At 37.8% G+C, this 13,483-nt stretch overlaps 1 protein-coding gene across 2 annotated transcripts in view; it reads left to right on the forward strand.

Annotated features, from left to right (window-relative positions):
- Positions 1-13,483, forward strand: part of LOC150090813 (bifunctional purine biosynthesis protein ATIC) — a 343,962-nt gene that overhangs the window by 309,076 nt on the left and 21,403 nt on the right. For both annotated transcript variants that reach the window (XM_090372983.1, XM_090372991.1), the window contains one exon: positions 6,622-6,730. In XM_090372983.1, coding sequence (XP_090229109.1) covers positions 6,622-6,730 — 109 coding nt within the window. The remainder of the gene's footprint in view (positions 1-6,621; positions 6,731-13,483) is intronic.

The following is a 13,483-nucleotide window of genomic DNA, read 5'->3' on the forward strand; positions in this document are numbered from 1 at the left end:
TTCTTAATAAATAAATTTCCATTTATACTCTGGATGATTGAGGCCAGTAGAGTTTACAATATCTTTCTGTTTAGTGTATATGGCTCAATTTTGCAATTTGCACCTGCATGTAATATCCAAGAACTGCAGCTAGCCCAGGTAGTAGCCTCAGTGCAGTTGTTATGCTATGAAGGCAACTATATGCCAATCTGATCCAGTGCGGTGTTAAAATTTAGTACAAGTTAGCATTAGCATTAGTAGAGGCATTTGATGCAAGAAAGCAAGCTTATGCAGCCAAAAAAAGTAAAATAAATAAATAAAAAATAACCACTTCCACTTCACCCCTCTGTTCATTCGAAATACCTGTCCAGCTGAGCCTTAAACTTATTTAGGCTATCAACTTCCACGACAAGGGATGGAAGTCTGTTTCACCTACCAACCACCCGCTGGCTAAAGGCAAATTTCTGCACATCTATCCTACATCTGTCTTTCCTCAATTTGAATTTATGCCCTCTCAGGTGATTATTCTGAGCAAGAGGAGGAATCCCATTAGAATTGAGCATGCTCAAACCATTCAAGGCTTTGTACCCCCTCTATCAGATCACCTCGCTGGTGCCTAGTCTCCAGACACTGTAATTCGCAAAACTTAAGCCTTTCTTCGTAAGAGCACCCCTTCGTTCCATTGACTAATCTTGTTGCCCTTCTCTGTACTCGTTCCAGCAGCTCTACATCCTTTTGAAATGAGGCCTCCAGGCCTGTATACAGTACTCTAGGTGTGGTCTGACCATTGCCTTATACAAGGGAATAATCACCTCCTTATCCCTGCTAGAAAAATTTCTATATATCATTGACAATACACCATGAGCTACTCTTGCAGCCCATCTGCACTGCTCAGAGAACTTCATATCTGCCTGCACAACCACCCCCCAGGTCCCTTTCATTCTCTACCACTGTCAGTGTAGTACCACAGAGTTGATACATTGCTCTGGGGTTGCTGTTTCCCATATGTAGTACTTTACATTTGTCAATGTTAAACTTCATTTTCCACCTCTCAGCCCATCTGCTCAACCTTTCCAGATCCTGTTGCAGCAGCATAGTGTCAGTAGTGTCCTTGACAACCCTGCCAACCTTCGTATCGTCTGCAGACTTGGACATTAAGCTTGATATACCATCATCAATATCATTTATAAATACAGAAAACAATAAAGGACCCAATACTGAACCCTGAGGGACTCCACTAATAACATTAGTCCACGATGAGCAGTGTCCATTGATAACCACTCTCTGTCTTCTCCCCCTCAACCACCCCTTTATCCATAGCAGCAATTTGCCTCCAATGCCACACTGCTCCAATTTGTGCAGCAGTCTTCCATGTGCAACAGTAGCAAAAGCCTTTCTAAGATCCAAGTATATAATATCAAAGTTATTCCCTGCATCCAGTTCTTTTGTGACTGCATCATAGTATCCAATCAAATTGGTCAGGCAAGACTTCCCCTTAACAAAACCATGCTGTGTCTGAGCTATAACTGAAGTCTTGTCTAGATGATCCTGCAGTGCTTCTTTAACCAGTGCCTCCATTAATTTTCCTGGAACAGAAGTTAAACTCACAGGTCTATAATTACTTGTGTCAGCCTTTGATCCTCCCTTGTGAATTGGGGTCACATTTGCACATCTCCAGTCCATGGGTACCTCCCCTGAGTCCAAGGAAGCTCTCATAATTATGGCTAAGGGTTTGCTTACTTCCTTTGCTGCTTCCTTTAATATAACTGGATAGATCCCATCCACCCCAGGTGCCTTTCTTGTGTTTATCTTCAACAATTTCTCCTCCACTTTACTCTCAGTTATTACAAGATTCTCTAGCTTACTGCTAGAGTTGAATACACCTCTGGCATTCCCCTTGCTGAATAACTCCTCATGTGTGAATGTCGATGCAAAATATTCATTTAGTTTGTTAGCTACCTGAGCAGGGTCATCAACAGTTGACCCATCGATATCAAGTGGACCAATCTGATTCATCCCCTTCCTTCTAGAGTTTACATAAGTAAAGAACTCTTTGCTGTTTTTCTTTGCATCCCTTGCCAAGGATCTCTCGTAATCTGCCTTCGCCTGCCTAACCTCCTTTGTAACTTGGTTACAGATCAACTTGTATCTATCATAGGCTTCTGTGTCACCTGATAATTTGTATGTATCCCATGCATTTTTCTTCTCTGCCATATGCCTCATTAGTTCATCTGACATCCATTTAGGCCTAATCCTTGAACAATATTTCTTAGTTGGTATGTAAAGCCTAGTAGCTTCCAAGATAAGTTCTTTGAATGCTTCCCATTTTGAATTTGCTGTTGGTAACATCATCAGTTGATCTCACTGTACAGAATTTAAATGCTGTCTGAGTCCATCGTAGTCGCCTTTACGAAAGCAATACCCCTTCCCTTTACCCCTAATGGTAGTTACCTCTTTGAGTAACTCCCACTTCAGAACACTGTGATCACTGCCACCTAGTGGTTCATTTATCTGCAGATTCCTAATGCATGAAGAATCACTACTGATAATCAAATCAAGAGTATTACTCCCTCTATTTGCCTCCCGAACATGCTGATGTAGAAAACAATCATCCAATAAATCCACAAAAGCTTTGCTAGTGTGTGAGTGACCAACCCACAAATTCCAGTCAATATCTGGGAAATTAAAATCCCCCATTATAAGACTCTCTGATTTACTGGCCCATTCTATTTCTCTGTACAGTTTCTTATTATACTCATCAGAGTCATTAGGCCTATAGCACACTCCTACTCTCAATTTTGATCTCGCAATGCTAATGTCACACCAAACTGACTCGACACTGCACTGTCCAGTGATGTCGACTGGCTTCACTTCCTTGGATTTTATGTGTTTCTTAACTAATAGCATAACCCCTCCTCCCTTCCTATCCTGTCTATCCTTTCTGTAGACATTGTACTCCCCAAATTCCAGTTCTGCATTCCTTATATCTGTATGACACCACGTCTCTGAAATCCCAACAATATCTGCCTTTGATGTTTTGAGCAATACCTCAAATTCATCAAATTTATTTACTAAACTCCTAGCATTGGTGTACACGCAAGTATACATGCACCTGCTCTTCCTCTTAGCCACCCTAACACAACCCATGTGTTCACTTGTACCCCCATGGTTCAAGTCTCTGAAATATCCTGCATCTTATTTTCCAGGCTGCTGCTCATTCCAATAGAAGCAGTGCAAGAATTACTTTCTCCTCTGCCAGTGGCTACTGTTAATCTATTAGTCCTTGTATCCCCCCAATCTAGCAGTTTTCCGACCCACCTAACACTGCCTCAATGGCATCAGCAAACATTCTTGCACCCTTTCTATTTAAGTGTAACCCATCCCTGTAGAAGCAGTCTCTCCTGTTAACAAGTACAGACCAGGCTGAAAAAGATTCTATCCCTTGAACCCTGCACAATGTTTCCAGGGCCAAATTGATCGACATGGCTCTCATCATATACTCCCTCCTATCATGTCTGGCCAGAATTGCACACTTTCAAATTCAACCCTAATTCACGGCTTTTTTTCATCAGTGACCTGTACTTGTTAAGTAATTCCGCCGGTCTCCTACTCTTAATATCATTAGTGCCAACGTGTACAACTATATCACCTTTTGTGCCCTTAAAAGATGATATCCGCTCTACAGCGTCATCAACCTTTGCCCCTGGCAGACATACCCTGGTCCTGTTCCAACTATCCTTTTTACAAAGCATGTTTCCCGTTTCCCTGACAATAGTCACCAACAACTACTAGTTCCTTTGGGACCAGCGCATTCTGCCTTGGGGGTTGCCGCTGTGTTGCGTGATGACCAAGTGCAAGCTCTGGCATTGGTGTGGGCAGCTGAGAGCTTGATGGGCCCCCTCACTTGTAATCCTTTGAGGGCATCCACCCTGTCCTTCAAGCTCTCATATATGCCCATATCAATGCCGAGTTGTCGCCTGATTTCCTTACACTCCTTGCATCGCGCACATACAAAGACATCCCCCATGGCAATATCATGTCCCATACCTGACTGCTCCGCAAACATCAAGCAAATAGTGCATCTTAAAAGGCTGTGATTCAGAGGGCAACTGCCCCCCCTCAGTTCTCCAGCTGAGCCACAGCATTCCCATTAGCTTGAGCCTTTTGCTTTGCTGCTCTGGTTTGAGTCATGATTTCGATTTACTTTCAATAAAATTTCAATTTCAGTACAAAATCAAATCCTAAACTTGTATCCCAACACAGTTATAACGCTATATTTATGTTTCAGTAACGAGTGTTATCTACGAAATCTATGAGTGTTATCTACAAAATATTTACGTTTCAGTAACGAGTGTTATCTACGAAATATTTACGTTTCAGTAACGAGTGTTATCTAAGAAATATTTACGTTTCAGTAACGAGTGTTATCAACGAAATATTTATGTTTCAGTAATGAGTGTTATCTACGAAATCTACGAAATATTTATGTTTCAGTAACGAGTGTTATCTACGAAATCCCTTTATATAACTTCCGTATCAAGTTATGTATTAATTATTTATTTTTACTAATTATTTATGTTACGTAACCTAAGTGGTTATATGTATAGTTAAAAGTACAATTTAATTGCCAAAGAAGTTCGACAAGATTAATAGATTTTACTGATTAATTTTCCCGTAACAATGGCGGCTATTTATGAACGGTAAACATGTGGATTTGATACCCTTTCCGATACTAAGTAATACCTACAAAATTTCTATCTAAGTTACTTTAAACTTAAGTACCGTAAATAGGAATATAAAGCTACTCTAGAAAATAAGTTAATATGTCAATTTAAACTAATAAAGCAGAAAATAAATCAGAAAAAACTTCTCTGTTCCAAGAGCAGTAGAAAGGCACGTCTGCACCGGCAACCCTCGTCCTCAGAACAAGTTGTATGAATTTAGAAATCAGTTTGGTAAATTTTGGACTTGACCAGTATACATGTTTACTTACAGCAGTTGACTGCCGTAAGTAAACTAAAGGTACAAAATATACAAAGCTAACCAACAGAGTACAGAGTTTGTAGAAGCTTAAATATTATTTAACTGTAGTATAATCAAATTTCTAATTCATCAATTTGTTATCCAATTGCACTATTCAGATGTTACAAAATCATTAAGCTCCCTGTTAGAAATGACTTTTTTTTGCAAGACAATAATATTAAAAATGTTTGGTATTTGGATGGGTATGTGTATTAGATACTATTAATTGCTTCCATTTTCAAATTTATATCAAGATTTATTTAAAATTTGTCATGCCAGAAAGTGAACAAAATTTGAAAATTATACACATTGCCCCTTATCTATCAATAGCAAATATTGTTTCGTGTGTATGTGAAAACATAAACAAATCTGTCAAAAACAGCTTATATAAGACTATTTTATGGAACTAATGGAAATGTAAAAGCAAGTAACCTTGAACTAGAAACAAACACAAATTTTAGAATTTTATTGTTGTCACTTGTGTCCTGTGCTATCTCTCAGTTTAGTTTTGTTATTGGGAAATCTTCACTGTAATTGGATTTTATTGTATAAATGAGGCCCACGAGTTTTGATGATTATCTGATGTGGTTCTTGGGTTTACTAGGCTGGGTCACTACAGATACAGATTCTGGTTTTTTGGGCTACCGGTTAATCGGGACAGCTGTTTATTTGGGGCAAATCTTAAAAAACAGAACCCAATCGAGAAAATAGCCAGGGTTTACTTCACTTAATTGGGACAACATACAAGGAGACCACAGGACTGGAGATTACGCTATGATTGTCTCCGACTGTACCACGTGGTTCATTTGGATTTCTGGAGATCACAACCATAAAACAAAAACAATTAGCAGTCACCTGTTTATTGGGCTTTTCTGTTGGTGCAATCTCTCATAAATAGATAGTAAACTCGATCTTATTGAATTTGCAATGATATCGACAGCTGGAATGCTGTGGCTTATTATGGTGAAATGTGTTTGCACTTCCATGAAATCTTCGATCATATAAAAAATTAATTTTCAGAATCTCCTCTTTGTATCTTGTTACACCATTCTCACTTGTGTATATCATGTTACTTGCAATTTGTTTGGGCCAGTTCTTTGTTATTGATTATCTTTTTACTGTTTTAAATTTTACCCCCACCCACAAATGTCAGCGAACAGAAATGTCAACTAGTTAGTATGTACATATTACAGTACATATTAATTATTCCGATTATCACGTATCATTTAATTTTTTAATTGGTAAGGGAATAAAGGGTAAATTTGTGCTTTAATATATTTCACTAATTAGAATTGATGTTTAATAGAATTAAAATTAATTCACAAACATGATCACAATGATTGGCGCTTGTTACACATCGTATAGTGAACGGTACTTTACTATGGTGAGTCCATCGTAACGTGATTTGATTGTATAGTGAACCAATTGTAAAGCGGGGTTCCATTGTATTTTTAACTATTTACGTGAAACTTCAGATAATTGGGGGCAGCCGCTTAATCGGACCAAAATGCACTTCCCCATATTAGATATCATGAAGTTATTAATTATATGGATTTTGGTTATATATGATGGAAACAATTAAAATATAAAAAATGGTAAGTAAACTTTTTCCATTTGTAGGTGGTTAAGGCAGCATCCAAAGGTACTTAGTATGATATTCAAGAAAGGTGTTAAAAGAGCCGAAATGTCTAATATAATAGATGTTTATGTTAGTGGAATAATTGGAAAGGTAAGTAGTAGTTATTATTCTTGTAGGTGGAAAGAACTATATTTTGTGTTGTGTTGTGTTGCAGTTTGATATCCAGAGCCCTCTTAAAAATGATGTCCAAAATATCATCTGTATAATTCCTTAATTTGGAATTACAGTAAACCCCCGCTATTCGCGGTTTCGTGTATTTGCGATCGCTGATTTAATATAAAATGAAACCTAAAAAAAAATGTGAATTTTAAAGCGCAGTGAATATTTTCCGCCATAAAAAAACATGGGCGTGGCTAAAATTATCTTTCCCCGTCAAAATAGCGCTCGGTGGGTGGGGGGGAGAGGGGTGACAAAATCTCAAGCGTGGATGTTTCTCGCTAATCCTTGTTCAGTATGTGTTATGCGCTTATCATGGGAGGTTTCGTCGTTTGCTTTTAATTTATATGCTTATAAATTGATATGCTTACAAAAGTGATAAATCTACCGTTTTGCAGTGTAAAACAGACTTTTTCGAGTGTGTTAACGGAATAAAGTGACTTTATTTGGACAAGTTCTTTCTAACACGTACAAAAATATTGCTACGAATAACAAGGGAAATGTGAAAAAGATCAAAGAAGCTGATGACATTAGCGAATAAAATTGAGTTATTAGACAAAATTTCTAATGGTGAAAGTGTCTCCTGAGTGGCAAAACATTATAAAATCAATGAGTCAACGGATCAATCAAAAAATCGGAAGAAAAAATCCGCCGTACTGTCCGTGAAAACACGCTAATTGCTTCAAATATTTGCTCTGTAACTCGTGATGTTAAATTAGAAAAAATGGAAAAAGCTTTAAATCTGTGGATAGAAGACCGAACTCAAAATGAAATTCTGTTAAGTTCACTCATCATTCGTGAAAAGGCAAAACTCCTTTATCAACACTTTAGCGAAACTGGTGATAGCACTGGCAGGATAAGTTTTTTTGCTAGCAAAGGCGCTAGTTTGAAAGATTTGTTTGAAATTTCTAATAAATATTACATTTAATATTAAATTGTTTCTTATTTCCATTTTGATGCCTTATATGCTTGCATTTCACTATGTACTGTCTATGTACATAGTCATATTATGAAGGTACATATAATACATACATAGACACAATTTTAGACTAGTTTTTCTTATATACTGTATTTCATACTTTGGAACGGAACCCCTTTATTACTATGGGAGCCATAACTCAGTATTCGCGTTTTTGGTATTTGTGACATTTCTCAGAAACGTAACCCTCGCGAATAGCGGGGGTTTACTGTATATAGATCATATTTTGTTATAGAAATTCAGAAGTTGTCCGAACAATTGAAGCAGTGATACCCACTACCCACTTTCATATTGTGGAAAATTACAACTAGTTATGTAAAATTCTTGAGAATATTCCCAGTGCTGAAAATTTGAGAATTTCCTCCATAGCCATTTCACGTAGTTGAAATAGGCTAGTGTAGAAAATTTTTTTTATGGTTCTTATCTTTATTTGAGACTTTAGACATATAAAAATATGCAGCATTAAAAGGAATGCAATCTTTGAAAAAAAAAAAAAAAAAGATTGTAATGTGATCGATGTTATGCCATATTTAGGATTAACACGTACATAGACTATGAACTAACTAATTTATGTTTTCTAAATAACTATTTGAAAATGTCAAGCTGTATAAAAGAAAAAAAAAAAAAGACATTTATATTGGTTGTATTTGTTAATAGTTTGTCTAACTGCTTACTGGTACCAAACTTGTTAATATTATTAAATTTATCTAGTAATTTTTACAAGAATTACATTAGTGCACATATCAGTTTCAGACTGATTGGCTTACAGCTTTGTTCCTTACTCTCCAGCTGATGTATGATTGTTGTTTCTTTTTTTTACCCACTAGATGTTGCTGGTAATTTTGAAGGCCTGTTGGGTAGTGTGGGGCAGGGATTTGTTTTGAATGGTAAAAATAGCTGTGCTTAGCATATTTGTAAAAGGTTTGTGCCAGAATTTTCTTCACCATTCTTGTGTGATATTATAATTTTTGAAGTTTATTTAAAATTTAGTAATCATAAATTCAGAGTAAAATCTTCTCCTTGTTAATGGGAACTGAACCCAGACTTCTTCAAACAAGTAGTAGATGTGGTGACATATTGTACCAACTATGCTGCTTCTCCCTTTCTCTCCTCTGCACAGCCTTCCACGGCTGTGCAGAGGAGAGAAAGGGAGAAGAGTTATGCTTGTGGTTAAGAAACAGTGGAGTCTTGGGCAGTGTGGCCAGTGTAATGTTGAGCCAATTTGGTATCATATAGGCACTGGAAAAATGAAAAGAGTAAGTATATGTTATAGATCAAATGGCTATGATGAGCATCATGAAAAACCATACAGACAAATAAAATCAGCCAGTAAATCATGTTGTAATGGGGAATTTAACTCTCTAGATATTGACTGTAACTTGTAGGCTGTGGTCACACATAATAGCAGAACATTTCTGGACATTGAATGAGGATGACTGTTTACTACAACAGCATGTTAAGAGGGACAATAGCAGATCAGAATACTCTTGATCTGCTTAGAGGAAGTGACTCTTCATTAAGAACCTCTATTTATGTGGGATTTACTAAGATATAATTATTCTCAAGAGTAAAGGGAAGGAATTTTGATTTCTAAATGGGAAGCATTAAATTTACAATTACTTTAATAAAAGTAATTGTAAAACTACCAGGAATTTTATAACTAAGAGATATTATTCAAGGTTTAGACCTAAATGGATGTCAGATGAACTGATTAGACTAACGACCGAGAATAAAAAATGTATGGGATGATATAAATTATCGGGGTGAGGCACACATACAGTAAGTATAAACTAATCTGAAAGCAAGGAGTTTGTTTATGCATGGGTAATGAACACACATCACTTCTACTACCAGGGTAGTTTTAATGCATTGTTTTAATTATATCCCATATTGCGAATTTATAATCTAAGATATAGTTAAAACACACGAGTTACCATGGCATTGCACATCAAATAAGTAATGCATCACCTATGGAGAAGACTATCGTTACTTATTCTCAGTGGATACCACCACCCAGACAGTACCGTTTTGAGGTTTTTTGACCCCTCTTCGGTGGGTGGGTAGGTACTCATTGATGCAATAGTGACAACCCACTTATGAAGTATAACTCCACAATATGAGAGATGCCTGATGGTGTGCATGGTTTAATCTTAAAGAGATTTCTTGGCTAAATGCTTAAGAGTGTGAAGGAGTTTGTTTATGTATGGGTATGTATGGGTTTATGTATTACACATATTGTGGAGTTATACTTCATAATTGGTTTGTCACTATTGCATCAATGGGTACCTAGGAAGTACTTCTTAGTCATCACTGTGGACTTCTTGGGCTCTGGAAGGCCAGACAAACTCAACAAAACTCAACAATTGTATAAAGGATTACCTAACTGATCAAAGAATTGAGGTGGTAACACCTTTTTGAAAATTAGCTAGATGGGTCTGCAGGAGCCGCCCCAGGGCTCGGTCCTGGAGCCGCTCCTGTGGAACATGTTTTTGTTGACTTCCTGGCTCAGGACTTGGGCGAAGTGAATGAGAGGCGAGCTCCCCTTTTGGTAGAACACCAAAAGGGGAGCCCGACATCCACAGACCACTGCAAATAAAGATAACAGGAGCAACCATCAAACTCGCAAAACAAATACGATACTTGGGAATTACAATCAATAGTAATTTATCCTTCACCCCTCACATCATCCACCTGAAAGAAAAACTAAGGAATTATGCAGCAAGTCTCACGCAGGGACTGTGGATTAAACAGAAAAACCTTGTCCCTGTACTATGAAGCAATTTGCATCCCAGCCATTACCTATGGATCTCTGGTAAGGTACAAAAAAGCAGGAACAGTAGTAAATAAAAGACACCTGGACAAATCCAGTGTAGCATTATGCTCACCATCTCCCATGCATGCCCTCCAGGTCCTGACAGGAGTCCTTCCACTGGACCTGGAGGTGACTTGCTGCAGGCTAAGGGAACACCCACTACAATTTATGGACTCACCCTAGGATCAAACAACAAGTGCAAAGCAGAAAAGGATAGAATCATGGCTCACTTGCTACAGCTGTGGCAGGACAGATGGACAGTGTCGATCAAAGATGAAGTGACGAAGAGATTCGTACCACTGGTTGGCAAGACGTATCCAAAAGCGACCTACTTACTAACGGGCCATGGCCCATTCAAGGTGAAATTGAACACGCGGTATAATGGAGGAGCTGACTTGCACCTGCGGTGAGTCTGATATGTGGCATCATATTATGCATGACTGTGAGTTCTATAAGGAACACACAGTCATGCATGCTAATAACTAAAATACAATACATACCAAAAAACCAAGAACACCATCTCTTGGACACAGAAGATAGCTACATGGCTTGCAGCCGGTTTGCACAAGAAGTTTTCGACCGAAGAAGAATGGAAATTGCCATCCACATTGAATAACAAGAAATGGTATACTTGAGGAAAATCAACCACTCCACAAGACTGCAAATTGCAAGAGGAAATAAAAATGAGCATGGAAGAAGACAACCCTGACCGAATGAGGCCACAAACAGATCAAAGGACCCAACAAAGATGAAAGAAAATAGCAGCAAAGTGACAAAGAACTTGATTAAACACAGCCACAGGAACTACCCAATCAAGATGAGTGCATGCAAACAAACCAAGTGACAAAAAACCGGAGTGGACTCAAATACAGGAACTATTTGTTGTACGCCACATGGCAGTCTGAATAAGACGCTCTAGCCCTATTCACCTTTAATTTCCAATCTCCTGGCGGGGGGGGTGATGGTTTTCCTGTTTCTTCCCTCCCCTACCACTCCCTGCTTCTCCTCTCCTGGTGGGGAATGGGCCTGCCCCCACTGCTTTTGGGGATGCCTAGTCTGTTGTTCCCATACTTCTGACTTTTCCCCTCAGGCTTCAGTCTCCCACCCTACTCTTTCTAAAAAATTAAAACATGTCCAAATTCAAACCACACACACAAGCCCTTTCGGCTTAAACCTTTCCAGCGATTATTTCCCATATAGGTCCTAGCCCTTGAAATCTCAGGAGACTAAGCGCTAGGGCCTGCCAGAGTAAAAAACTACTAGGTCCCTGGTCTGCCTCTACGAAGCCAAGTGTAGGCAATGTTTGGTCCCAGCAGGGATCTAGCGACTAAATGGCCAGGAGAACAATGTTACACCACACTACACTTACAAAATCCATACACTTTTAAATCTCTGGCCTTTGCAGTGAACTGTTACACCCACAATGAAAGCAACATGGTGATGGTGGGAACCCCTGGTGCCACTAGGCACGAATACAATTTACACTTTTTCCCCATAAACATTTTTGAGAAGCGTATGAATTTCGATAGGCATCACTTCTTCCTTGGTAAGAAATTCAATCATTCACCACTCCTTGCTTGATACATATATCTGTAACATCCACCATTCTGAACTATCCATGTGCTGCACTCACAAGACCGATCACAGCACCACTCTGCATGGTGAAACTAGAGACCTATAGTGACATGTGAAATGATCTATGACTGCACATTTGAAAGAAAAAAATTAGAAGGCATTACTTTTGTACTGGTATACTGCTAAATATTTTGATTGTACTCTACTTCAGAGATTAGATAATATTAAATTTTTAAGGTCATACTAGACACTAAGCTCACCTTAATAATCACAACAAATTATTCTTAAAGACTTACTCATGAGTAAATATCAGCAACATGGCACCTACAATACACTTGTCTGCTAATCCAGAAGGATAATATTAGTTAAACATTTTTGGAACTACAAAATCTTCTAAAGATGTGTATTTTGACATTAATTTTCTATCACTATGTAACAAAATAAATGCCATAAGAGTTGCAATAATAAAACTATACTTGTTTCAATTGCTTTTATATGGTGAAAAAGCTGAATATGGTAATCTCTTCTTACATGTAGAAATGAGATGGTAACATAGGGACAAAATAGTTGTGTGAAGTTTCTGCAGAGTGATTCATGAAAACAAATTGTAATTGTTAATTTATCCTTGACAGTTGCTGGAATTTGATTCTAGTTGATAGCACTAGTTGTCCCCAAATATCCAGTAGTTGTTGTTATATGTTACCTTTCAGTCACTAACCACCAGTATTTTGTGTACAAGGGCAGAATGCCATTTTCCCAGACACAGCACATGTTCATAATCAAATATGATGAAAAGAATTTGCATTTAAATTTGAAAAGAAGAGCACTTTCAAAATTTATTGCAATATCTATTATTTTGGGTTACATATATTTTGAATCATCCAATGGGTCTCATAAAGGAAGTGAAAGAATTGGTGATATTCGAAGAATGTACCTCAGGGAATGTCAACTGTATGCACACAATTGGATGATAAAGCTTGCTGGGTGAACTTTGGCTTTTTTTTTTTTACAGATATAACTGTATATTTGAATGAACTGAATTTAGATAGGAATGGAAACAATTATCACGTTGCTAAAATGAATAAGTTAATGCATTCAAACCCTTGCAGTCTAGTATTATTTTCCCTGCCTTTCCCATGCAGTCCTACCCTAAAATACAAAAAATTACTCAAGTAAAACTGTGTGTCTAGCTCATAGGTATAGCTTAGCTTAAATTTTCAGCATTCACCTCATAGTAATCCACTTAGTTGGTGGAAAGTTTTACCACATACATAGTGGTTATGAGATTCTAATAACTTGCGGGGATTGTAAATTTAAAAAC

The sequence above is a fragment of the Mastigoproctus giganteus genome, chromosome 1 (genome assembly GCF_048544385.1).
Source record: "Mastigoproctus giganteus isolate SK-2022 chromosome 1, ASM4854438v1, whole genome shotgun sequence".
NCBI classification, from domain to species: Eukaryota; Metazoa; Arthropoda; class Arachnida; order Uropygi; family Thelyphonidae; genus Mastigoproctus; species Mastigoproctus giganteus.